Genomic DNA, 27,997 nt, shown 5'->3' with positions numbered 1-27,997 from the left:
GCTTAAGCTAGTGTGAGCTGGGTCTCTGTCACTTATGACCATAAGAGCCCAGATCACACCCACCCCCATCTTGCCAAATGCCTAGCATAGGGGAGGCCCACTGAGGCAGTGTAGCACCTGGCTCTGAACAAATGAATGAATGACAGCCCAGACTGGGGATGAGGCCGGCTGGGGAGTGGGGCTCCAGCAAGTCTGTTCTACCCTTCCAGAACCTGCTGCCGTGCTCACACTTCAGTCCAACCAAGAGAAGCTGAGCAACGCAATCCTTAATGCAGGGGCCCAGACGGGAAGCTTTCTCTGAGAGATGCGAGACAGAATGGAGCATGTGGCCCAAGAAAAGAGAGCTCTATGGTCTTCCTCAGACTACCCACTCTCAAGCCCTCCTAACTCTAGGCCTTCTCTCCACACCCTACTCCCCAAGCAGAATCCAGAAAGGGAGGGGCGTTGGCAGGTCAGCTCTTGGGGAGGTATGGGGGGGAAGGTCCCACCATTTAGTTACGTAGTCCTCTCACACAGCCAGAATCCAGGGTGTGCCCTTGTGTCCTGAGGGAATCTGCCACTTCTCTAGCTCCAGGAGGGAGGATGCAGCCCATAAGTCAGATGCGCCATCAGACTCCCTGGCATCCGTGGAAAGGGCTCTCTACCTGCAACCCAGTCCAGGCCGCAAATTCAGGGAATAAAAATGTGTACTTCCGTGAAAACTATGCACTGTCCACAGCACACCTATTGGCCTTATCTGAATCTGATGCTACAGAAGCTACTTTACAACTGAGAGCAGTGTTAGGTAACGGATAGCAATGCAAAACTCTTGTCTGCAGACATGTAAATTCCGTCTTCCCTTCCACCCTGTGAAAAAGCCAATTTCGGCTCTATTTGCACGTTTTCGTTTCAAAATTCCTGATCTATAAATGCCTCTGTTCTTTGGGTTCTCTTTTGAATGGCTTGTAACATCTGTTTGGTTCCCTCACTGATCAGTGGGTAGAGTAAAATCTTTAACACAACGCCTGCTTTTATTTCTGTGTGAAGAGTCATGATTTTACCTTTTTCTGAGAATTCTCTTTTAGCAAACTCTGGGGCTGTGAATAGAGCCCAGCTCACATTCCTGGGGTCTTCAGGATTCAGGACCGAGGGTCCCAGCACCGAGCGCTTCCTAAGGCCTCCCCTGCCCCCTGTCCCCTTCCCGTTCTCCCTCCTGTTCTCCACCTGCTGGCTCCAGGGGCCAACCTGGCTCTGCCATTAATGGGATTAGTACTCAGTTGTGTGGTCTTAGGTTGGGCTAGCAATTTATAGAGTCTGGGTGGGTGGTCAAGTGCTCCAGTGAGGTGGGTGTGTTCATAGGCAGAGTCACCCTCCCCCTACCTCTCTTTCTCAAATGGCTGCACATGGTAGCTTTTGCTTTTTGAGTGGCAAACCACATGCTACTTCAGGGATAAAAGAATTAGTAACCAAACAAAGAGGTGGCAAGGGGCAGACCTTCTGGCCCCCCTCCCCTCCCTGGGGCTCCTGTAGTTGGAGCTGATTTCTACCCCTGCCCTTTTCTTAATGCTGGCATTGTAGACAGAAATCTGCTGTTTTCTCCTTTTCCCATGCTGGCTCCCTGCTTCTCCCATAGACACCATTCACTTCCACATTTACCGATCACCTATCAGGTGTTGTGCTAGACACCTATGCTGTGTGCTGCTGGGTTTCAAAACAGCCTAAGTCAAAGTTCTCACCCTCAAGGACCCCACCTTCAGAGACTTTGACAAAGAACCACATATACACACACACAAAGACAATACGGCTATAAGAACGCAGAACACATTGCTTGAGTACTCTCTATGTGCCAGGTGTGTGCTAAATACTTTACACATATTCAACCCAAGAGCAGACGCTATTTTGAAAAACGGAGGCTCTCAGGGATTAAATAGTATAACAGACACAGACTGGGGTGTCTGGTGAGCTCAGAACAATTTCTCCAGTGGCCATGCCTATGTCCAGTCCCTCTCCTCCTCTGAAAAACTCTATCTCCTTCTCCAGCATATAGTGATTGGTCCAAAGTGTGGTCATGTGACCCAAACTTAGACCAATCAGAGTCCAGCCCCAGGAACTTTTGCCTGGGAACTTGAGGGGAAACTTCTTTTGTCTCTGGCCAGGGGGCTATGGCAATAAGAGTCAGCTTCACTGAAAAGATGCTCAACATCACTAATTATTAGAGAAATGTAAATCAAAACTACCATGAGGCACCACCTTACACTGGTCAGAATGGCCATGATTTAAAAGTCTACAGGGCTTTCCTGGTGGCGCAGTGGTTAGGAATCTACCTGCCAATGCAGGGGACATGGGTTCAATCTCTGGCCCGGGGAAGATCCCACATGCTGCAGAGCAGCTAGGCCTGTGCGCCACAACTACTGAGCCTGCGCTCTAAAGCCCGTGAGCCACAACTACGGAAGCCCGTGCACCTAGAGCCCATGCTCCGCAACAGGAGGAGCCACCGAAATGAGAAGCCCGCGCACCGCAACGAAGAGTAGCCCCCGCTCGCCGCAACTAGAGAAAGCCTGAGTGCAGCAACGAAGACCCAACGCAGCCAAAAATAAATTAAATAAAATAAATAAAATTTTTTTAAAAGTCCACAAAACAATAAATGCTGGAGAGGGTGTGGAGAAAAGGGAACCCTCCTACACTGTTTGTGGGAATGTAAGTTGGTGCAGCCACTGTGGAAAACTGTATGGAGGTTCCTCAGAAAACTAAAAATAGTGCTACCATATGACCTGGCAACCCCTCTCCTGAGCATATATCCAGACAAAACTCTAATTCAAAAAGACACAGGTACCCCTATGTTTATACTAGGGGTACTGTTTATTCACAACAGCCAAGACGTGGAAACAACCTAAATGTCCATGGATCAATGAATGGATAAACAAGATGTGGTACATATATACAATGGAATACTACTCAGCCATAAAAAAGAATGAAATCATGCCATTTGCAGCAACATGGATGGACCTAGAGATTATCACGCTAAGTGAAGTAAGTCAGAAAGAGAAAGACAAATACCATATGATATCACTTCTATGTGGAATGTAAAATTTGGCACAAATGAACCTATCTGTCAAACAGAAACAGAATCACGGACATAGAGAACAGACTGGTGGTTGCCAAGGGGGAGGGGGCTGGGGGAGGGATAGAGTGGGAGGTTGGGGTGAGCAGATGTAAGCTTTTATATAGAGAATGGATAAACAACAAGGTCCTACTGTCTAGCACAGAGAACTATATTCAATATCCTATGATAAATCACAATGGAAAAGAATATTTAAAAAAAGAATGTACATATATGTATAACTGAATCACTTTGCTGTACAGCAGAAATTAACACAACATTGTAAATCAACTATACTTTAATAAAAAAACTTAAAAAAAAAAAAAGAAGAGCTTCATGATGCTAATAGCCAGAATCTGTCTTGTAGAGATGTTGGTCAAAGAGAATTAGGATGTCACACAGAGAGAAGGGAACCTAAAAACAGAGTCCATGTAAGCCTTTACTACCGATTATACTTACAACCAGCTCCATCCTGTCCCTTCCACAACCTGGCCCATTTCTTTTAGCCCTGTTTTTCTTAACCTAGTTTGAATTCGTTTTCCATCACTTACAAGCTACACATTCCGAAGAATACAGGTCCCTTGCCTAAGGTCACACAGCTTACAAGGGTCTGGTTGCGTGCCCTCCTAAGAGCCACCTTGCCTCCCATGTGGCTGGATTATAGACCCCAGACAGCACAGGCAGCATCACGCTGTTTTATCTTCCTACAAATGTTGCCAGGGGGATTGGCATGACCATGGAGTTGGCACTTCTGCTCATCAACTGTTTAGTTCCCAGAAATGTGTTACCACTTCCCTCATGAAAGCCATATTATTATCACCAACTACTTATTGGGAGCTTATGCCATGCGAGGTACCATGCTATGTGCTATGCGCCTCATTTAATGTCCCCAAACCCTTGCGTAGTAAGTACTGGTAGTGCTGGGGGGGTTTTGTTTTATTTGGGTTTTTTTGGTTTTTTGCTTTTGTTTTTAACGTGGACCATTTTTAAAGTCTTTATTGAGTTTGTTACAATATTGCTTCTGTTTTACGTTTTGGTTTTTTGGCCACGAGTCATGTGGGATCTTAGCTCCCTGACCCGGGATCGAACCCACACCACCTGCACTGGAAAGTGAAGTCCCAACCACTGGACCAGCAGGGAAGTCCCTGTTTCAAAAGTGGGGAGGGACTTCCCTGGTGGTCCAGTGGTAAAGAATCCACCTTCCAACGCAGGGGACGCAGGTTCGACCCCTGGTCAGGGAACTAAGATCCCACATGCCGTGGGGCAACTAGGCCCATGCACATCAACTAGAGAGCCCGCGTGCCGCAACTACAGAGCCCATGCGCTCTAGAGCCCACGCGCCACAACTAGACAGAAGTCCGCGCGCCACAATGAAAGAACCCACATGCCACAAATAAGACCTGAAGCACCCAAAAAAGGGACACTCGAGACGGTTGGTGTTTTGGGGTTTTGACTTGCCCCCAAGGTCAAAAGACAGGAAGGGGCAGAGCCAGACTGGTTGATTTCAAAGCCCACGCTCTTGGCCAATCCACTAATGTTCCTCCCCACGCAGTACTGTGATCATTGTGATTGGCTGCACGTCCGTCCGTCACAGCCTCCAAGAACCTTGCATGTTAGACTGAGTGTAAGTTGATCCTATCGCAGCCCCGGCCCGCCTGCAGTCGCCTTTTGGTCTGCACGAGAATGCAGCCAGCCAACTCTCTTACAGGCCTCAGGTCAGAGGACCCTAATCTTAAGGCCAGTGGAGGCCCATGCAGGGGCTGGAAACTTTGGCTTTCTAAAGAGGCCCCACCTGGTACAAATGAACTTATTTGCAAAACAGAAATTGAGTCACAGGTGTAGAAAACAAACTTATGGTTACCAGGGGGGAAGGGGGAGGGAGGGATAAATTGGGAGAATGGGATTGACATATACACACTACTATATATAACATAGATAACTAATAAGGACCAGTAGGTCCTTATTAGCACAGGGAACTCTACTCAATACTCTGTGATGGCCTATGTGGGAAAAGAATCTAAAAAAGACTGGATATTTGTACACGTATAACTGATTCACTTTGCTGTACACCTGAAACTAACACAACACTGTAAATCACCTATACTCCAATAAAAAATTTTTTAAATAAAATAAAAAATAAAGAGGTCCCACCATGTATATATATCTTCCTTCTCAGCTCTTATGTTCCGGATGAATGTTTATGATGAGCCGTCGAGCTGGGTCTCCTGCAGACTCCAAGCTGAAGGCCCCGCCCTGTTGTCTCCTGTTGATGGGGTGCTTGCCTCCTCCTGCCTGAACTCCACAGCACCCTAGTATTCTGAGCTGGGGCCTGACCCCCACGTCACACCTCCACCTGGCTTCATAAAGGAGGGCCTAAGGTCCTATCCCGTCTCCCCAGCATCCGGCCGAGGCCTGAGCAGTTTCCACCATAGGTCCCACTTGCGCCTAGACCGGTCCCCATCCTCCCAGAGCCACAGCCGCAGGCGCCTCTGACAAAGGCCTCTTGCCGGAAGAGAAACAGCGCAAGCCCACCCCTGACGCTTTCACCCTCCTTTCCCCTGGTCTCCCTTGTCTCTACGCCTTTAGGTCAGAGGTGCCCAACTGTAGCCCACAGGCCAAATGTGGTGTGTAAATAGGTTTTATTCAGCATTCACAGTGGGTTTCTTTATTTTAGCATTTTAAAAAACTGGGTGTTTCACTTAGATACCTCAATTTAAATTTTCTATATAAAAAGTTTAAAAAAAAACACAAAACTGTCTGCATTTCTAACTTTTCTTTAAAAAACTGGCCTTTCTGTGACAAGAGCCCTGCATCTCAGCATGAGGGCCGCCAGTGGCAGCTGAGCAGTGACCACCTACTTTGGACAGTGCATGGCCTCTCTGCTTCACAGTCTCAAAATTTGCCCATGACCCTCATTTTCCCTGCCCGTCTGATCTCTGTGAACACCCAAGGCCCACCCTGGCGGCCTGGGATCCCCCCTAGCAGACAGACAGCTCACTAGCCAGTCTCCCCAGCCTGGGATTGGGCATTTCCTCCAGATGATGAATCTCAGGGAAGTCCCTTCAACTCTAAGGCAAGTGAGGCCCCCGGCCATGCCTGACCCAGGCTCTGAATGTGTCCAAGCCCAGAAGCCACTGGCCATGGGCTCTGTTTTGTCTGTAGCACCTCAGCACGGGCATGCACAGCTGAGACCCCGCTGAGGCCTGGGGTGGACGTCATGCCTGCTCAGGCCCATCTCACCGCGGAAATCGCTGTCCAGCTGGATTAAGGAGCAGGCAGTGACTTCCCCGAGTCTACCCAGAAAACACCAGGCCCAGGAGAAACTGTCCATCAGACCAGCGCCGGTGGCCCCCACCCCAGCCCCTGCCCCCAGCCCCGGGACTCGGGGACACTCACGATGTTCATGAGGGTGAGGACGTAGTTCTGCACGTGCTCCTTCCCGTGGAAGCGCACCACCGAGTCGTCCACCGCCAGCAGCACCTCCATGCTGTAACTGCCCGGCTTGGCATGTCGCCGCTTCCTCTCTGCTTCTCCCAGCCGGTCCCCCACCAGGCCCAGCAGGTTGGGAAGGTCACCCAGGCCAAAAGCTGGAACCGGGACAGGAAGAAACCGAGGTCAAACCCACATAAGGGACTGTCACCGTGACGCCGCCCCCGTCAAGCGTGCCCCTTTCCCTGCCTCTGAAAGCCAAGGCAGCATGAGGGTTTGTGCCATACCAGGTAACTGGTGGGCATGAGCCCTTTCCCTGGCACGAGGACACGGCGAGTCTCTGAGGCAATGAAGAGCAGAGAGGCGAGAACTGGCCCGGGTTCCAGTTCCTACTCGGTCCCATCTCCCTGTGCATCCTAGCCCAAGCCCCACTGCTGCTCCAGGCTTCCCTCCCCCGCTGTGACATGGGGAGGGATAATCCTTGATCTCTTGCCCCACAAGCTTGCTGTAAAAATCAAAGGTGGCACTGGGTGTAAACATCTTAATAAAGGAAAAAAATTGTGATGTTACCGTGGCCTATGCGGGGCATTTTAGGGACCCCTGGAGCATGCCCTGTGCCCCTCAAATCCCTCCCAATCACCGCCAGCAACTCCAAATTTCACCATCACAGCTTTGGCCTTTTGGATGAAAGCAAAATATTTACTTCTTTAACCAGCATTTATTAACTTGTATGATGTTATCTAGAAGTTGTCGAACTTTTTCTGTAAAGGATCAGATACTAAATATTTTAGGTTTTGTGGGCCTTCCGGTCTCTGTCTCAGCTCTTCAATTCGACAGTTGGAGCATAAAAGCAGCTACAGACAATATGTAAACAAATGAGTCTATCTAGGTCCCAATAAAACTTTATTTACAAAAACAAGTGGTAGGCCACATTTGGCCCATGGACCTTAGTTTCTGACCCTTAATCTAATCCAATCCAATCCAGCCCTTACAACAACTCTGTCAGGTTATCGACTCCATTATACAGGCAAACAAGCTAAGGTTCAAAGTAGTGTGTCCATGTCTGTCCGAATCCAAAGGCCTTGCTTTGAAACATACTGCTACCTAGAAAGGTAACACCTCAGGCAGTTATCAGTCATTTACACCATAGCCTGAATAAGGAATGGAGCAACATCTGTTGGGGCAGTGGAGTGAGGGTGCATGAGGACACCATAGGGAAAGCTATGAAAGCAGGACAGGAAGCTGGGGTCCCTCAAGAAAACTTCAACTGAACTTAATGACTTTCCTGCCATCCTACCCTGAAGCTCTGATACTTGTGCACTGATTTCTAAGACTATTCATTTACCCACTGTTATTTGAGAACCCCCCCACCCCCAAGACTGGGCCAGGGGCTGAGGCTGTAAAGATGCCACCACTACAATCCCAGCATGTATCCAGAGGTGTGGCTGCAGGAGGGTCCCCACACTTCCTAGAAGGGTTGAGGGTGGGTGGGTGATGAAGGTAGGGCCCTGTCCTTGAGTCCCCCTGCCTAGTGCAGGTGACAGATAAGACACCAGATGGTATCAATAGAGTAACGTCAAGGGCTATAGTAGGACTGACTAGGGCAGGCTTCCACACCGAGACCCACACCGGGACTGGGGAGCTGGGGAAGGCTTCTGGAGAAGGGCGTATCGGAACTGGCTGGCGGAGAGCAGGAGACAACCTGCTGGAGTGCGGGGAACACAGGGCCCCGAGCAGGGGGAGCTGCGCCTGCAGCATCTAATGTGAGTATAAGGAGACCCCGCCCACAGTGTGGGTGACCCTCAGGAATGAATCAACGGACACCCGAGTTCTGCCTCTAAGCCTCCATGCACACGGGTACTTCAGGGACTGAAATCGGATCACAGGGCAACAGGGAACCACAGGGCTCCATGTCACTGTTTCTGTTTTCCCTTTGGTTAGTAGTGCTATCGTGCAAAGGAAGGAAAGCACTAGATTTAAGAGTTGGGAAAATGGGGACTTCCCTGGTGGTCCAGTGGGTAAGACTCTGCGCTCCCAGTACAGGGGGCCCGGGTTCAATCCCTGGTTGGGGAACTAGATCCTACAGGCATGCCACAACTAAGAGTCCGCATGCCGGGCTTCCCTGGTGGCGCAGTGGTTAAGAATCCGCCTGCCAATGCAGGGGGCATGGGTTCGAGCCCTGGCCCGGGAAGATCCCACGTGCCACAGAGAAACTAAGCCCGTGTGTCACAACTACTGAAGCCCACATGCCTAGAGCCCGTGCTCCGCAACAAGAGAAGCCACCGCAATGAGAAGCCCGCACACCGCAACGAAGAGTAGCCCCTGCTCGCTGCAACTAGAGAAAGCCTGCGCGCAGCAACAAAGACCCAAACACAGCCAAAAATAAATAAATAAATAAATTTAATGAAAAAAAAAAAAGAGTTGGGAAAATGTATGGACACTGGCCTAGTGGAGAAACCAGAAATGGGCAGCCGGCCCTCTGAACAATGCAATGCACAGCCTGATGAGCAGGGCTCAGGCTGGTGTCCACCCTCCCTGCCCCTGAGGCCAATGCCTCTGTCTCTGCAGGTGACACTGCACCAGAGCTCCTGGTGGCCCTGCTGTCCAACAGTGAGTCCAACAGTGAGTGCAGCAGCCCAGAGACAAATTCCTGGGAGGGGAGAAGACCCCCAGGAGGGGAGAAGGAGGGGCAAGGGCTCTATCCACAGAGTAAATACAATCATAACAGCCACTTCCAGCACATGAGCAGTGCCCGGAGGTTGCAGCAGTGCAAGTGAAATGGGGAACTTGACCCCTCACAGCTCTCCCTGCCAGGCCTGTCAAAGGGAAGCTCAGAGAGGTTGCCTGACTCATCTCAGGTCATACAGCAAGTTCATGGCAAAAGGCCAGAATGTAAACCCAAACCTGCCACTCCCCATTATCACACCCTAACCGGCACCCAGGTTTCTCTCTCAACAAAAACAGTAACGGGCATTGGGGAGGGCCTGCTGACATCAGCTATAGACCTTGGAGATGTTCCAGTCACGCCCTCTTTTATGGGCCAGATATAGGGAATCCTCAAAGCGAGGAGAGGTGAGGGCAGCAGGTCACTGGGAACTTTCACTGAGCCCACCCAAGAAGCCCCATGAGAATGGAAAATGGTGCAGCTGCTTTGAAAACCAGTTTGGCAGTTCCCCCAAAAGTTAAACACAGTGTAGTCATAGGACCTAGCAATCCACTCTTAGGTATATATGCAAAAGAATTGAAAACATATGTTCACACAAAACCTTGTACAAGAATGTTCATAGCAGCATTATCATAATAGCCAAAAAATGGAAACAACCCAAATGTCCACCAACAGAAGAACAGATAAACAAAATGTGGTCTCTCCACAGGATGGACTATTACCCTGCCATAAAAAGGAGTAAAGTACTGATACATGCTCCAGCACGGATGAACCCTACATGCTAAGTGAAAGAAGGCCAGTCACAAAGGCCACAGACTGTATGATTCCACATATAGGGGATGTCCAGAAGAGACAAATCTCTAGAGAGAGAAGATCGATTGGTGGTTGCCAGGGGGTTGAGGAGAGGAAAAGGGGAGTGACAGCTAATTCATGGGTATCAGGTTTTTTATGGGAGTGATGGAAGTGTTCTAGAATTAGATAATGGTGATGGTCCCACAAAATTGTGAAGAGATATATACAGACTGCCAACAAACACATGAAAGAATGTTCAACATCATTAATCATTAGAGAAATGCAAATCAAAACTACAATGAGATATCATCTCACACCGGTCAGAATGGCTATCATCAAAAAATCTAGAAACAATAAATGCTGGAGAGGGTGTGGAGAAAAGCGAACACTCTTGCACTCTTGGTGGGAATGTAAATTGATAGAGCCACTATGGAGAACAGTATGGAGGTTCCTTAAAAAACTACAAATAGAATTACCATATGACCCAGCAATCCCACTACTGGGCATATACCCTGAGAAAACCACAATTCAAAAAGAGTCACGTACCAAAATGTTCATTGCAGCTCTATTTACAATAGACAGGACATGGAAGCAACCTAAGTGCCCATCATCAGATGAATGGATAAAGAAGATGTGGCACATATATACAATGGAATATTACTCAGCCATAAAAAGAAATGAAATTGAGCTATTTGTAATGAGGTGGATAGACCTAGAGTCTGTCATACAGAGTGAAGTAAGTCAGAAAGAAAAAGACAAATACCGTATGCTAACACATATATATGGAATTTAAGAAAAAAAAATGTCATGAAGAACCTAGGGGTAAGACAGGAATAAAGACGCAGACCTACTGGAGAATGGACTTGAGGATATGGGGAGGGGGAAGGGTGAGCTGTGACAGGGCGAGAGAGGCATGGACATATACACACTAACAAACGTGGTAAGGTAGACAGCTAGTGGGAAGCAGCCGCATGGCACAGGGAGATCAGCTCGGTGCTTTGTGACCGCCTGGAGGGGTGGGATAGGGAGGGTGGGAGGGAGGGAGATGCAAGAGGGAAGACATATGGGAACATATGTATATGTATAACTGATTCACTTTGTTATAAAGCAGAAACTAACACACCATTGTAAAGCAATTATACCCCAATAAAGATGTTAAAAAAAAAGAAAAACAAAAAACAACAACAACAACAAAAACCCAAACTGAATTGTATATGTTAAAATGGATTTTCTCTCGATTAAAAAAAGCAGCAACAGCCTTAAGCCCCAGCCTGGCCAGGGGACGAGCTGCCCTGGCATCTGGCAGCCCCGGCCCCCAGCCGAGGAGCCAGAACTCTGGCAACAGGCACATATGTCCTGTTGGCATCCAGGTCGCAGGGACCTGGACGGTGGGAAGGCGGCTACAGAGCAGGACTGAGGAAAGGACAGCATTAGGAGCGTAGGAACGTCCAGGGCACAGCCTCCAAGGTCAAACCTCTCATCTTAACCGAGATGTTAAATGGAGACAGCCGCATCCAGAAACACTTCACAAACTGGGCTCAGATGCAATGCTGGCCTTAAATTAACAGTGAGTGAGTCACAGGTTTTCAAGAAAGTCCCCTATCACCCTTGTCTTTCTAAGGAAGGACCCACATGGGCCAAGGGCATGACACCACCCACAGGCCCACAGGAGGTTCAGCCGGGCAGCCTGATGAAAGGGAGTCAAAGCAGCATTCGGGGCCTGACCCCCACCCTGAGCTCAGCGGTCTCGGCCTCCCAGCCAATGACCGTGGTGGTGGGCTGTGTGGTCGGTTCCAGGCTCACAGTCCTGGAGTAGGACTTCCCCAAGGTCTCTCCCCATAAGGGAGGATTTATGGTCTTTTGATTCAGAACTGGCCTCAGATAAAATTGGAGCCTGAGGGAGACTTGTCATTCCTCCCAGCCATGGTGGTGGGAATGGTCACCACCTGCTCCTGAAACCCTCCCCAGCCCCCCGGAGGCTCCGCCCAGTCCCTCAGCTCCCCCCCACCCCACCGCCGCCAGGCCTCCACCATCGCAACGTAAGTGCAGCATCACTATGAGCAACAGGGGGGGGAGCAGCTGGGGCTTCAGAGGAGGCATTATATGTGGGGACAACTGGTTTCCAGGCATGCCTTCACACTGGGCCCAACCCTGCCAGGGCCCAGGCAGGAGGGTGTGGTCACTCATGGCCAGATTCCACCCAGGGTCTCATGTCTTAGTGGCCAAAGGGACTTCGAGACAAAGCTCAGTCCGACTATGAAGTTGGCACGGGCCCAGGGCCAGCACAGGTCGCATCCGCTCCTTCATTCACTTAACCACGCATCTTGAGTAGGCGTGCAGGCCGGGGTGCAGGCTCTGGTGCTGGCCACTGGGGTGCAGAGACGCCCCTCGCAGGGCTCTCACCCTAACATGGCGGCAGTTACCTTAATAACAAGACCGTGATAAGAGCAACCATTCATCAAACACCTACTATGTGCTAAGCTCCATGCGGGTATTTCTATACACACTATAATACACACAGCCTTAGAGGTAACAATGATCACCCCCACTTTACAGATTAGAAGAAGAGGCTCAGGGATGTTAAGTAACTTGTTGGGGTCACACAGTAGACAGTGGTGGAAGTAGGATTTTTAAATGGTCTGTTGGACACAGAGCTGACCCTGGTGGTCTGACCCCAGGCAGTCTCCCTACAAGTGCCCTAAGAACCTCCTTCCCGTGGTTCCCAGGGGCTGAGATGATTTTCAGCGGGGGGAAGAGCTAACTGCAGCCATTCCACCTTCTGCCTTGGCAGAGAAACAGCCTTGCAAAGCAGCACTGAGCCCCTCAGAGACACTGGAGTCCCAAGGACTACAGTTCAGGGGACTCAAGTACCCTTCTGGCCCCCAACTCCAGCCTGTTATGGTAGCCCCTAAAGCCCAGTGGCATTTCTTTGCTGGTGCAATAGGTCTACATGGCCCAGTCCCATTACACAGCTGAGAAGACTGAGGCCAGGAGTTGAGACGTTCAGGCCAGAAGTTACCTAAAAACACCCCCGAGGTGAGGACGGAGGTAGAGATGGGGGCCCCACCCACAGCCTACCTTCATTGTGAAGGTCCCCAAGAGGCTCTGTCCACGCCTGCTGGACGACTTCCCGGCGGTACACCACGTGCATCCTCCCGCTGGCCTCCGTCTCCTGCTGCCCCCGCTCCAGGGGCTCAATGAAGTAGTCAGTGCTGTCTGTGCGGATGAGGCCCGCCTGAACCAGGGGCACAGCGAGCAGAAGGAAAGAGGGGGAGAGAGAAGAGATGTGAACACACGGCAGAACGGGTGAGCGTGTGCGACTACAAACGAGTGTGACTAAATGAGTACAGACTCTTCCTCTAGGGGCTTGGGGGGCCCTGGGATGCCAGCAGGGACATGCGAGGGGGTGTCAGGGGGCCAAGCACGGGCTCCCATGCCCATTGCAAGCAGAGCAGATCCACTTCCACTGTGTTGTACACTCACGGGATTCCACGTAACGTTTCATTTAAACAAAGGGTTCGAGTGCTTAAAATGGCAGGTCACTGTCACAGGGACTAGGTACACACACCAAAGCACCCCAAAGTGCTATCACTATCCTGCGGATTTGCCTGTATCTACAAACAGACAAGAAGGGAAAGTCCTATTAGTAAAGGTTAATTATCCCTACCTAAGGTGGGCACTGGACCCCAACTCCAGTACAAAGCGCTGTTATTTCAGATTTAAAGGATGTGCGCATACACACCAGGGAGGGCAGCTCGTGTCTGCTGACGATAAACGAGCCAGGACTGTGCCCCAGGAGTGTGCGCTCTGTTTTTACTCTAATTTATCGCCTGCATCAAAACAGGCCCTTAAAAAAACAAAAATCAAGTGCTGGCCTTGGAAATGAAAACATAAAAATATAACCTTGGCCAAGCCCAGCCAACATGTTATTAGGTCCCAATGAAGGCAATATTCACAGGGGCCAATGAAACATATAACTGGGTGTGTGTGAACAGACGTGGTACAGGTCCCCTACCTACCACCCACACATCAGCTCTATAAAGCAGTAAGAGACACCCATCATGGTGCCTGGAAAATAGGAGGCAATCCTATAAAAATATATACTTGTTGAATTCCCTCACTCATTCGACAAATACCTATGGAGTGCCTACGACACACCAGCCCTGCGCCAGACACTGGGAACGCAGCTGTGAACACACAGCACGGAGTGGAGGAGCCATTTTTAGACACCTTCCCCTTTGCATAGGAGCTGCCTCTTTGTAAAGCAGCCGCTACCGTGCGCAACAAAATTCCACCCACTGTCCCACCTCAGCCTGTTCTGAGCTGGCTTCTTAGGGAACCCCCTTCAAGGCTTCCTGAGCACACAACAGCGAACTCCCAGCAGCAGCCCATCTTCTTCCTGTCCCTTCCTGCTATGTCTCTCCATCAAACTGCAAACACCATGTTGGATCAAATCCAGGATGGCCTTCTGCTCCAATCAGGAGGCCAAAAAACGTTCTAGGGAAAATAGCCAGCCTTACCCGAATACGTTTGGGGCTTCCCAAGGTAACCATTTGAACAGGTGACACTCAATTGTCTGCAAAAGTTCTGGTCTGCTTACTAAAATGACAACGTCAAACTCTATATTAAGCACACGTCCTTTCATTTAAAGCGCTTTCCCTTTTTTTTACTTTTGCACCTGCCATGTGCCCACGGCAGGGAGAAACAGATAAGTAAGGCCCAGCCTTCGGCTGTGAGTTGCTCATTGTCTGGATGGAGGGGCCCACAGAGGAGCAGAGGGTATCCAAATTGTTGGGCTTTGCGCACTGGCGGATATACCTGAGGGACAGGTATCCATCAGGCTCTCGGTTGTAAGGGGCAAAAATTCAACTTGAACCCCCTTGGACCAAAGGGGAGTGTGTTGGCCCCTGGACAAACCATGGCAGGTGCAGGCACTGGAAGTGAGGGGCCCAGTGCCCACGGCTCCCTCTCCACCCTCCTCACGGGCCGCTCTGCATCATCTTCATTCTCCCGGACAAGGCTATGTTCTTAGGGGCACAGCTCTGCTCTGACACCACAGACAAGCAGGCTTTCCTTGCATAGTTTCATCTGGAACAGCCCAAGGGAGACTGTGGTTGGTCCAGCCCGAGTCACATGATCACCCCGGGACTGGCAGTCTCCGCTCGACCTCCACGGCCAGCGGCAGGGTAATCAGTGCATCGGAAGAAGGGAGAAACTGACAGGGTAGCAAAAGAAACCTACGTGAGCTGGAAAGGGCACAGCAGGTAGGGGACCCAGGCACAGGTGTGGAAGCAGGAAGGGCAGTGTGGGGCTGGGGAGGCATTCAGGCTCGTGGGGAGAGACTGAGCCAAACCTGCATAAGTGATGGGCCTCTTACCTGCATAAGTGAGAGGCCCAAGTCAAAGGGCTTCTGCCACTGTGGACCCGCAGAGCCCGCCGAAGGAAGCCGTCTTCCAGGGTACACAGGGCTGCAGGATGGGAGGGCCCAGGGCATTCCACCCAAAGCTACTGCAGCTCGGCTGCCAAGAGAGACTCTCTGCCAAGCCCCACGCCCATCCATCCCATCCCAACTTCTGTACCCCCGTCTGATACCCAAGGGCACTGTTGCCACCCCACCAAAACCCCCCTGGACCAAGCAAAGCAAGAGACCCTCACAGCACAAGTCAGACAACCTGTGCTTCATCCAGGCCAAACTCACACAAACCAAGGCTCACTGAGGGCTGTAGTTGCTCTGTTTCTCTCTGCCCATCACAGCAGCTCTGCAAACAGCCCGGCAGAGAAGAATTCTCCAGACCAGGGGGCAGGAGACTCCATCCAGCTACCGCCCCCCGCCCCCCACCCCCGACACTGGGTCGCTTGATCACAGCCTCCCCCGTTCTGGGACTTGGTTAACCCACTACACAGGAGGATTCTTCAGAATCTGGCATTCCCTGCCACATCACCCACTGGGTCCCTGTGGCCGCCAGACCTCAGTGCCTCATATGAGGGACGCAGGTTCCAGAATGATGCGCACAGCATAGGGCTGGGCTGCAAAGTATTACCTTCCAGCCCACCCCTCCCTTTCAAGATGGCCATGCCTGCCCCAGTCTGAGGCTTCAATACCCTGACAACATCCCCAGTCAGGGGACCTCTGACATTTGCTTGGATGCCTCCAGTGACAGGGAGCTCCCCCTCTCAAGATATAACCTATTCTGTGTGGGGACACTCGTAATGGCTTACTGAGTTGAAACACACTTCTCTACATTCTGCCCTTTATGAACAGTCTTATTGCCACTGCTATTAATAACAGTACCTGCCACTTATATTTACACATCTTAATTCATCTTTACGACAACCCTATGAGATAGGCACTAATATTAGACTCATCTCGGGCTTCCCTGGTGGCGCAGTGGTTGAGAGTCCGCCTGCCGATGCAGGGGACACGGGTTCGTGCCCCGGTCTGGGAAGATCCCACATGCTGCGGAGCGGCTGGGCCCGTGAGCCATGGCCGCTGGGCCTGCGCGTCCGGAGCCTGTGCTCCGCAACGGGAGAGGCCACAACAGTGAGAGGCCCGCGTACCGCAAAAAAAAAAAAAAAAAAAAAAAAAAAAAATTAGACTCATCTCATGGATGAGGAAACAGAGGTTCAGAATGGTTAAGTAACTTGCCCAGAGTCACCCAGCAAGTAAGGGACAGCACTAGAACAACAGCCCAGCTCTGTGTGGCTGTTTGACCTAAGCTCTATTACCTCAGGCCGCTGGGGCCCTGCTCCTGCCCTGAGGGCCCACTTGGAGCATTCTTTCGTAGTCCCGACTGCAAGTCCCTGGGCCTCTGGTCTGGCCTTGCAGAGCAAGCAGGATATTCATTTCCCACCTCTGGACGAAAACATTCGATGGAAGCCAGTCCACCTCCCACCACTGACGTGAGGATGAGGAGAAACTTCAGCACACAGCCTTAGGGGGAGCAGACCCCTCCCGCCGCCTGGTGACCACCCTCCACGCACACACCAGCTCTCCTCTACCAGCCATGGAAGCCCTGGGATTCCTGGGACTGGACTAGCCCCCATACCCTCAGCCCTCTCCCCAGGGAAGAGTTAAAGGAACCCCTATTTTTCCACCCAGTGAACTGTTTAGGGCAAAGACCCAAGCCCTGTCATATGCAAGGGCTAGGAAATAAGTTTCAAACCTCTTTGTAACTGCAGATCCCACCAGCCCCACCTCCACCCCACCCCCTCACTGACATCCAGATCAGAACCTCCCTAGTGATCACCCTCATCTATTTAGGACATCATGTCCAGGCCTTGGCAGTTCTGGGCCACGTCTGGGCTCCCTCTTGGCCTCCGAGACCCTCCTCCTGGAGAAGGGATGGCAAGGCAGGCCCGGCCACCAGATCAGGAGGCGGCCTGGGCCAGTTCCTCCCCGCGGCCCTCCGTTTCCCCGTCTGCACCAGGAGAAGTTTGGCCCGCGCTCCCCTCCAGCGCTGCCCTGGCCAGGAAACCAGGCACCGCTCAGGGCAGACAGCCTGGCAACGGGAACCTTCTGGCTCTCTGCCTCCTCACCAAATTACTCCCGTCTCTCAATTTATGAGATGTTTATATTTCCGACAAGTGGTGGCTAATTTTAAGCACTAAAATCAAATCAAATTTCTGTATAAGAAATCAAGAAAGGGGAAGAAACTAAGTTCTGGTGGAATGGAAAATAAATGTCAGCTGTATCTGTTTTCACCCATAACTTATTCTTCTGGAAACAGTAGATAAGTAGGAAAGATATTCCAGAAAGATCCTTCGTGCAATAAAAATGACAACAAATACCTGTTTATATCCAATTGAGCCACATACTATATAGGCCTTCGGGCAATTTCTCCAAATGGAAACCCACCAGAGGGCAAGCCTGGCCCCCTCAGCCCTGCTCTACACCCTTTAATACGGCTGCTCCTGAGGACTCTTTCCTGGAAGGTGTGTGGCTGAGGGAGGGGCCTGTTTGAATTTTCCAACACAGCTGTGACACTGTTCTGGTTGCAAAGGTGACAGCTTCTTCTGCGTCTTCATCCAGAGGCCCTCAGGCCGTGCTAGCTAAGGTCTTCCAGTCCAGCTTCCCCTCAGGAAAAAACCCCAAACCCAGAGTGTAATTCCAGAGCACCTGAAGGAGACGGGTGACGACAGCGTAGGTGACTTGCTGCCTTAGAAATCACCTGTGTCCCGCCGTGGGTCATAACTGAAGAGCTCAGTTGGTTACCGGCAGCTGTCTATCATCAGGGTGAGGTCCCAAATATTTCAGCAGATAACTGAAGTCATACTATTTTGAAATTCGTATGTATGTGGGAATGTGTATATATAAACATGTTTATTCTAAAACTGCATGTACTTGCACGTAAACTGGGAGGCACAGGTAAAACGAGCCAACAAACAGATCTCCAGGGAGGCCAGAGATCGAGATCCCAAAGGACACCTTGGACAGTGCACAAGTCCAGACTTGGACAAGGACAGGGGTCCATCTGTGCTGAGTCAGGTGCAGAGACAACGAGCAAGGACCCAGCCCGGGTCTGGGAAAGGGGAATCCCGAGCCCCCTTGCTGCCCCCTCAGATTGGCCAACCTTTGTCAAATGCCCAGAAGGAGGGCCCATTTCGAGATGGCGGCTGCAGTGGAGCCAGCTGAGGTGTGGGCCAGGTGTCCCCTTCCTTCTCCTTCCAAGGCCGGCCTATGTGGGGCCTCCCCAGCAGGGAAAGAAGCAGAGCAGGCCACCCCCAACCCTACCATCCTGCCACCTCCCAAGAAGAGTGCATTCTCGGGCCCGAACTTGTTCTGGAAATTCCATTACGAGGGTTTGACTGCCAGCTGTGCTGTCTCAGGTTCTAGGCTTCCAGCAAATTCAGATTGAAACTGTTCCACTGGAGGAAACAAAAGTAAACCCAGCAAGTGGAGGCTGGGTGATGCACACCCTGGGAATGGCATGAGAATCAGAAGTGGCTTCCACTAGGCTCGCCCCCAACAGAGCCACCTACTTCTATCCCCAGCCACTGCCAGCCAGGCTGCCTCCGAGATCACATCACCTGCTACAACCTCAGAAACCTTGACTGCGGGTGTCTCCTTCTCTCCCCGCACCATCCTGCTCACCTAACTCTAGCACGCTGGCTCCAGCTACAATTAAACTTCATCAAGACCTCCAACACATGGCCCCACCACTCCACCACTGTCAATCCCCCCTCCAAGTCCTCATTTCTCCTCTCACCGCCTTGGACTTCTCGATCCAGACACATAATAGTTCTTGTGCAAACACCCATAACTCTCTCCTGCCTTTCCCTCCATCCTGCTCTCCCAGAGAAGCCTCTGCCCTGGTTCAACCCAAGCCGCCACCCACTCCACGTCTGCACACTGATGGAGAAAACGCACACGGTGCCCACTGGTCTCCCTTGGAATCAGTGTCCAGAGCTCTCATGTGAGCACGATGCAGGCAGGGGACTCTGCAGCACTTCCCTGTTACACCTGTGTTCCCGTTTTCCCATTGGCTTGGACATCTAACACTGGTCCCGCCCCCACCCTCTCCTGTTTTCAAGGAGAAAACAGACACCGTCAGGCAGGGCTCTCCCACCACCACATGAGCTCCCATAGCCGTGCCCTGTGCTCAGAACCACCCCCTTCTCACCGCCTCAAGACTTAACTCCTGCAATTAGCATCCCTCTTTCTGGCATCACCAGGCCCTCCCTCTCTCCTGATTCAGTCTCGTTGACATGTATTGATAAGTGCACTTGAGGATCTCCCATCTGTGAAATTCCCTCCCAGCCCTGTCCAGCTACTGCCAGGGTCTCTGCTTCCCTCCACAGCAGAAAGAGTTGTCCACACTCACCGCCTGCACCTCCATGCCTCGCCTCTATCCACACCACAGGGGCTTCTAGAACCACCACTTCCTGGAAACTGCTCTCATCACAGTCACCTGTGACCTCACGTGGCCAGAGCCAGAAATCACTTCTTTGTCCTGGTCTCACGCAGCTCCTCCAGCCACACACACATGCTCCCTGGGGATTTCTCCTGATCCTATGGGGATTATGTATTTGCAGGTAACTCCAAAATTACATCCTCAGCTCTGACCCCTCCCGAAATTCCATGTAAGACTGTACAACAGTCTCCCTGATAGAGACCCTGGTCTTCCGCTGGGCACTGCAAACTTTAAAGCAGACCTACTCCTCCTCCCCATGCCTCCCCCATCTCAGCAAATGACACTATCTTTTCCCCAGTTACTAAAGCCAAAAACCAAGGGGAGGGGTGGGCCCAGGGATTAGGTTTTTTTCAAGTCCTTCCACCTCCCCAGTGGTTCTGTTAAGTCAATTCAACTGAAAGACACACCCAACATAACCTGCAGGGACCAGACCCTCTGCGGGATCATCCTGGGCCATCGCCTCTGATTCACGACGAACGTGAGGTGGCCAGTGCCACCCCACACGCCCCCATAGCCTGAGACCATCGTTCCCTCTCTCAGTAGGTCTTTATGAAGCATCTACTGCGTGCTGGGCTTGGGGGTGGGGGGTGGGTGCAAAAAGATATGAAACCAGCCTCTGCTCTCCTAGTGAGGGACTTGCATCTAATATAGGTAAAGAACTCTTACTGCTCACTAAGAAGAAAACCCAATTTAAAAATGGGGAAAGAACCTGAGTAAACATTTCTCCAGGGAAGATATACAAATGGCCAATAAGCACATGAAAAGGTGCTCAACATCATTAGTCATTAGGGAAATGCAAATCAAAACCACAATGAGACACCCCTCATACCCACAAGGATGGCTAGAATCAAAAAGTCAGACACTAACAAGCGTTGACAGGGATGTGGAGAAATTGGAACCCTCATACATTGCTGGTGGGAACGTAAAATGATGCAGCCACTTAGGAAAACAGTCTGGCAGTTCCCCAAAATATTAAACAGAGTTTCCATATGAGCCAGCAACTCAAGAGAAATGAAAACATAAGTCTACATAAAAACCTTTACACAAATGTTCACTGCAGCATTACTGACAGCAGCCAAGAAGTGGAAACAACCCAAATGCCCATCGGCAGATGAATGGATCAACAAAATGTGGTGTATCCATATAATGGAATGTTATTTAGCCATAAAAAAAGAAAGAAATGCTGAAAAATACTACAACATAGGTGAATCTTGAAAACATTATGCTAAGTGAAAGAAGCCAGTCACAAAAGGCCACATATTATACAATTCCATTCATTTGAAACTCTAGAATAGGGCAATCTATAGAGACAGAAGATAGATTAGTGGTTGCTGGGGGCTGGAGTAATGGATCCCAGCTGGGGGTGGCGAGAGGGGGTGGAGAGAGGGGGCGGCGATAGCTAAAGGACACAGAGCTTCTTTCTGAGATAGTGAAAATGTTCTAAAATTGAACATGGTGATAATTACACAATTCTGGGACTATGATAAAAATCCACTGAATCGTACACTCTAAATGGGTGACTTACATGGTATGTGAATCTCAGTAAAGCTGTTAGATGACACACACACAGGGAGATAAGCACGGAGATGACACATATGCACAGGAACAAGAGACACACATGCACCCAGATGACCCACAAAGGGATGACACACACACAGACAACACACATGCACTCAGACGACACACATGCATGAGGTGCACAGGCTGCCCGCTACCATGGAAGCGTGAGTCAGCACGGCTGGGATGAAAGCCTGCGGACGCTGAGATTCCACATAATTCAAACCTGATGTGGAAGCCCCAAGCCACAGGAGCTCCGCTGGAGGCTGGGCTGCCAAGGCCTGGGCCCAAGCCAAGGAGAGTCTGAAAGCTGATTCATGCCGAGCTGCAGCCTTGGGGACAGGCAGGAGGAAGGAGCCCTCGGAGGATGGAGCCGAGAACCGCCAGGTTTGTCCTCAAAGGGCAACGCACACCCCACACGGGCGCAGCAGAAGTCCCAGAAGGCCCTGAGGCTCGGATGAAGCACGGGAAGAGGAGAGCCTCCACCAGCTGGAGGCAGTTACCCTGGATGAATGCTTACTGGCTCCGCCCACTTCCCAGGCTCATGACCTCTGCAGGCCTCACACCCTGGGAGGTGCTGGGTGAAAGGCTACTGGGGCCTTGGTGGGCCCAGCCTATTTGTAGCAAAGATCCTTCTCCCCTGCATCCTTAAGGGGGAAAGTCCTTACCAAGAAGAGACTGGTTCACAGGAACTGTAAATGTGAGACAGAACATGGGCAAACCAAAGGCTGGCGGAAATGCACCACCTGGGTGTGAACTTGTAGGCAATTTCCTTCTCTTTAAACATTTAGGTGTTTTCTAACTTTTCTATGATTCCCCTATCTGAAAAGGAAACCTGATTCTGCACAGCATGTCTGCCTGCTACAATGAGCAAGAAAAAATTGTATAACAATGACTTTAAAACAAAGTTTAAAAGAAGGAAACAAACCCAGTGTAACCCTCCTTTTCTGTCATCCAACCTCCCTGCAAAGCGATGCAGCGGCTACACTTGGGAGTGAAATACCTGGGGCTCTGTCCCAGCCTGCACCCTTCCCAGCTGGGTGACACTCTCCAAGCCTCAGTTTCCATGCCTGAAACGAAATGAAATGATGTAATGAAGGGGACATGCCCCCTGCTGAGGCCTGGCCCACAGCAGGTGTGTGGCCTTTTCCTTTCTTTCCTTCTTCGGGCTGGCTCCCCTGGTCCCCCAACTTTTCCGTCAAACACAAAGTAGACTTTTCCAGGAGGCTACAGCAGTGGGTCTTACCCCTAGATGTCCATTAGGGTCACCTGGGGAATCTGCAGACCGACTGACGCCCAGGCCACACCCCCAGACAAATGAATCACATCTAGGGAGATGGGGCAGTGGTGGGGCGGTGGGTGGGTGGGGGAGCGGCAAGCATCAGCATTGTGTCAAAGCTGCCCAGGTGATTCTCACGTGCACCCAGGGCTAGGAACCCCTGGTCTCAATTCTAGAAGCTCCCAAATGGTGTAATGGTACTCAATGGAATGTTTAAGTGATCATCCATGTTTCACAAACACAGCAGTATCAGCATCAGGTGTCCGACCAGAATCAGTCGGTCATAATACAGGAAGTGGGCAAGAAAGACAGACAGGGGACAAGAGGACACTGAGTACACACCCGGACCAAGGGGGGGCGGGGAAGGGGAGTCCAGACAGGCCGGGTGACTGCACCCCTCTTACACTGTGCGCATCTCCCCGGGCTGAGCACGACCAAAGATCACCTGGACCACACGTGAGTTGTGCCTTAGGTGCTATCTTAGAACCTAGCCACCGCCCGCCCTTAAGGTGCCACTCCACTGCGAGTGAAGCGTAATTCACCAAAATTGCCCTGAGCTGGGTGGGTCCGAGAGGTGGGGGGAGGCTGCGGTCTACGGGGCGGCCAGTCAGTGCTGTCGCAGCCCCCAGCTGGGGGCCCACAGTGCGGAGGGTGAGGACATTAACAGCGACATCTCTACGCTGCTCCTGCTGCTGCAGGCGGCGACCGAGTCTGTCCTCTGGCTCTGCGGGGAACAGAGCTGCTTAGATCTTCCTGCAGCTCTGCTTCAGGCTTGGCAAATGTTCTTACAGGAAGGGCGCTTGCTTTTTACGACACCCCTCCCTGCCCAGTGGCAGGGGTCCTGGCCCAGCAGCAGGGCGGGGCCTCACATGCAGGTGCTCAGAGAGTCCCCCTGTGCCGCAAGCCCCCACCCTGGAGCCCAGCCAGAGTCAAGGGCAGACCTTGCCAGGCTGGCAGCCACCATTAATTTCCATTCCCTACGCCCAGGAGCCAAGTGGCTCTGAGGCTTCCCCCCTCAGTCACCACCACGGACGGCCCACCAAGCTTGGGCTGGGAGCTCCACCTGGCTCCCTGCTTGGCGCAAAGTCCTGGCAGCAGCGGAGGCTTCAAGACAAGGAGACAGGAAGCAGCCCTCAAACGCCGGGAGGCGGTGTAGCTGCCAGGCCCTGAGCTGGGGAATGGTTCCCCGCCTCTAGGCCTGAACCCTACAGCTCAGAAGCAAGTCAGAGGACAGTGGGGTGGCTCCAGGAAAGGGTGCGGCCGGTCCTACCTGCAGTGGAGGGCTGGCCCCCAGCAGGTCACTTGTCCCAGCCAGGGCTCCCCTCTGATCCATCCTGACATCAGCCTGCCCCCAGAGGGCCCTGCAGAGGCAGGTGAGCGCAGGAGAATGGCAAGATGAGTGGACCTAGACGCCTGAACTCCTGTACCGGGCCCAGGCCTAACCCCACGTGGGGGTCCTGACAACACATACCCCTCCAGGCCTCACTGCCCTCCTCTGCGCAGTGGGGACAAGTGGACAAAACCACATTGGCTGGAAAGCCACACCTGTGCACGCGGGCCTCCATGCCTGTGCCCTGCGGAGAGCTCTGCGGGATGCCCTTCCAGCCCAGCTCACAGGTCACCCCATCACCGCCCCCTCCTCCACGTCCCCAGTGGTTCTGGCGGGTGCTCTATCCCGCCCACATATGGCTGTCTGTCCCTCTTCCAGATGCGAGCTTCTCCACAAGAGGACAAGTACCGATCCACAACACAGGACCAACTTCGGAACAAGGCACCTTCGGCCAACATCCTCAGGTCCAAGCCTCCAGAATGAACCCCCTTGGGCATACCACCCTTAATGAGAGTCCTCTCCCACAAAACACGCTGTGGCTTAGGGGACAGCCTCGGGACTGTGAATTATGAGGTGAGAAAATACAAGCACTCAACGAGGCCTCTTTGGGCTGGAGGAGCTAATTCAGAGTGTGGGCTCCTGCCAACCTCAAGGGGCGGAAATTAACTTCTGCTGTGGGGCGGGGTGGCCTGGGGGGACGAATGTTTTCTGGACAGATCAAAGGTATAAATATTTGGCTGGCTTAAAAGCAAAAACTGACAAAGGGCTTCAAGCAAGGCGTTGGGAACAGGGTTTGCATTCAGACCGACCAGGTCCTAACAAACACTCCCACATTCAGAGGTTTCTCTAAAAGGGCCTGATCTACTGCCCCCTCAGCCATGTTATGGAAAGAAGAAGAAAAGGAGAGTGCAGGGTTTTAATGTTCCATGTCAAGTGATGTGTGCATAACGGCAGCCCACTGCCCTGCGAAATTCTGAAAATGGATAAAACAGCGGCAATGGCGACTTGGAGCTGAGATGCACCAGGAGGTTTCGTTTGAGCTTCAAATCCTGCTCACTGGGAGGTTGGCATTTGTTTTCTCTGAACAGGTTTCCCAGTCTTCAGGAGGACAATGACACGCAGAAGTTGAGCTGTCCACCCTTGCAAGGGAAGCCTCGTAAACACCTCCACTCGGCACCCAGGCCCAAGGACTCCCAGGACGCCCCCCACGAGGCAACTGATGGACCAATCCCTTCAGTGTTTGCGCTCTGAAGTCGTTGCCATGGCCACCGAGGCCCTGGCCGTTACAGGGTTTAGGACCTCGAGGAATGATTCCCGTCTACTAACTCAGGAGAAGCTGTGTGGGATTGTGGGGGGAGCACGGGACTGGGAGTCAGGGACCTGGACCCCACTGGCCCTGACAGTCGCCCACTGCGTGACCCTGGGTGAGTCTTTTCCCTTCCCTGAGCCTCAGCTTCCTTGTCTGGAAAAGTGAGAAGGGGACCGAGAGGCCCCCAAAGCCTCTTCCAGTCATAGCTGAGTTAGGGTGAACTTTGGCAGTGATGCTGAGCTGAGATTCACTGCCGGAGGTGTTCATAACAGGAGGGTTATTTGTGCTGATACGGAGCTCCCTGGAGCTGCCAGGGATGAGGCAGCCTACAAATATTACTGCTACTGTTCTTCTTGTTGTTGTTCTTGTTGTTTCTAAGGCTTTATAGGCAGGAAAAGGCCCACATGCTGAAAACAGAAGGCCGGGCCTGGTGGATGATTTGGGAACTTTCCACTGCAGGGTCCGGGGAATGCGGAAATTCCCCAGGTCCTCACCAAAAGCCCAGCCCTGGGCCTGGACCGCACTGAGGCTGGAAGGCAGGTGGAAGGCAAGCACAGCCCCCACCCCACTCACCAGCCCACGGAGCAGCCCAGAGGTCACCCTCCCTCCAGCCAGCCTGAAGATGCCAGGGAAGTAAAATAAAACCAGCCCCTAGACCAGCCCTCCCTGGAATGGGAGGCCGGCTCTGCACGGAAGGAGCGGCAGTGAGGTGATGTCTGGCTTCTATTCCATATCATAAATAAGTTATTAACCCAGAGCAGACAGCAAGGCACAGCCGTGGGGAAACTAGGGAAGTGAAACTGCAAGATCAGACCGCCTCGAAGACTGGAAAACCACCCAGGATCCAGACCCTGGGCCACTCAGACAGAGGACCTGCTGGGATGGGGCCTTCTGGGAAGCAAGAGCACTAGAATGGGCATCCAGGGGTCTGGAAACAAACCCACTGTGGAACCTGCCTCAGTTTCTATGTTTATTCCAAGAGATCAACAATAATAACAGCAAATGCTACCATTCATTGTTCTGGACCCTGTGGCGGCACTTGTAAGTGCCTGATTTCTAATCAACAAAACTACAAGGTAGGAACACCCACTTTACAGATACAGAAACTGAGGCTCAGAGAGGTCGAGCCACTTGCCTAGGGTCAGTATGGGAGAACGATTGCAAAGATGGCTGCAACAATGCCTCCTGTCTCTGCTCCCATGCCTCTTTGAAATGAGGTAGGGTCCATTCCTCCACTCTTGGAAAATCTAGTCTGGCCTTGTGGCTTGCTTTGACCAATAGAATGCACAGAAGCAACATTATGCAACTTCCAAGACTAGAAGATCTTCCTTACGAGATCTTGCAGCTTCCACTTTTACCCTCTTGGAATGCTACCCTGAGACTGCCATGAAAGAAGCTGGTCTTACCTACTGGAGGATGTGAGGCCACAGACAGGAGAACTGAGGCTGCCTAGCCAACAGCCAGCGCCAATGCCGGATGTGTGAACGAGGTCAGCCTGGACCTTCCAGCCTCGCCAACTGTCCGGGAAGCAACCGGCAGAGGAATCACCCAGCCAACCAACAGAATTGTGGAAAGAATATGCCGTTGTTTCAAGTTCAGCAGTTTTAGGCTGGTCTGTTTCACAGCTGTGGATAACTGATACAGTCACTCAGTTTCCCCACACTGCCTATCTCCCCAGGAAAACCTGTGCTCCCGCCTCCTGGGATTTGGTTGGGGTCAAGTCACCGCATGCTGACTGCTGCCCATGCCTGCAGCCCCCAGACCACAGCCCCACAAGCAGGAAGTGACCACGGGGGACATACTCTATGAAGTGTAAGAAGGGCTGCAGGCCACTTTCTACCTAAAGACCCACAGTCACCCTGATGTGGCAGGTCAGAAGCTCCCTTTTTCTCTAAAAAGACAATTTCTTGTTTTTGTTATAGAAACATGGACTCTACAAAGGACTGAGGGCTTCTCAGGGAACTGTGTTGCCTGGATAGCAAACGTGATGAAGCAGGCTGCGCCCTTGCAGAGGATACGGCCTCTGGAGACAGAAACTCGCCAGTAAAGGGCACACTGAGGGCAGGAAAGCAAACAGTCTCGCCTCACCCACTGGCTCAGGCCCACGAGGCATGGGTGCCTGGAGCACACACTGGGACACGCACTCAGGGGCAGCGTGCACAGCTGACCTGCAGGGCTTGCCGGGCGTGCAGGAGGCCAAGTGGCACTGCGAGTGCCACGTGTCATCCATCGCTGGCCTAGGAGCAGACAGACAGCCACAGAGAGGAGGACAGGCCTGCTGTCCCTCCCCATCTGACAGAGGTGAGAAGATGCCAACATGAGCTTTATGCCGCCTCTGAAAGGGAGCCCGCCACGTTCCCTCTCCCGGTCCGTCAGCTCACTCAACATCCACTGAGGGCCTGCCCTGTGGCAGGTGCCGGGGTCATAGAGACACACAGGTGGCTAAGCTCAGACCCTGCCCTTTGAGAGCCCAATGGGAATGTTCCAGGGGAAGAATGTAGACGGGGGTGAGAAGCAAGTTGCAGCCTGAGAAAACAATGAACAAGCCTGGAGGAGGTTGGGAGGAATGGTCTCTGCCTGCCCAGCTAAAGGCCCAGAGACCCCTCTGGGGTTGTAAAGCAGAAAACTGGGGTACTCTTGACTTCC

At 51.9% G+C, this 27,997-nt stretch overlaps 1 protein-coding gene across 8 annotated transcripts in view; it reads right to left on the bottom strand.

Moving 5' to 3' along the window:
- The window catches only part of ADAMTS14 (ADAM metallopeptidase with thrombospondin type 1 motif 14), a 92,122-nt gene that overhangs the window by 53,851 nt on the left and 10,274 nt on the right, over nucleotides 1–27,997 (bottom strand). For all 8 annotated transcript variants that reach the window (XR_003797058.1, XM_029245610.1, XM_029245612.1 and 5 more), the window contains exons 3-4: nucleotides 13,044–13,200; nucleotides 6,476–6,666 (exon numbers count right to left, since the gene is read on the bottom strand). Coding sequence is in view for 7 of the 8 variants with exons in the window: in XM_029245610.1 (XP_029101443.1) it covers nucleotides 6,476–6,666; nucleotides 13,044–13,200 (348 nt within the window). In the remaining variant the exon portion in view is untranslated. The remainder of the gene's footprint in view (nucleotides 1–6,475; nucleotides 6,667–13,043; nucleotides 13,201–27,997) is intronic.

Source organism: Monodon monoceros, unplaced genomic scaffold (assembly GCF_005190385.1).
Source record: "Monodon monoceros isolate NGI ecotype Baffin Bay Population unplaced genomic scaffold, NGI_Narwhal_1 Super_Scaffold_4, whole genome shotgun sequence".
Classification (NCBI taxonomy): domain Eukaryota; kingdom Metazoa; phylum Chordata; class Mammalia; order Artiodactyla; family Monodontidae; genus Monodon; species Monodon monoceros.
This window is presented reverse-complemented; position numbering and strand designations above follow the sequence as displayed.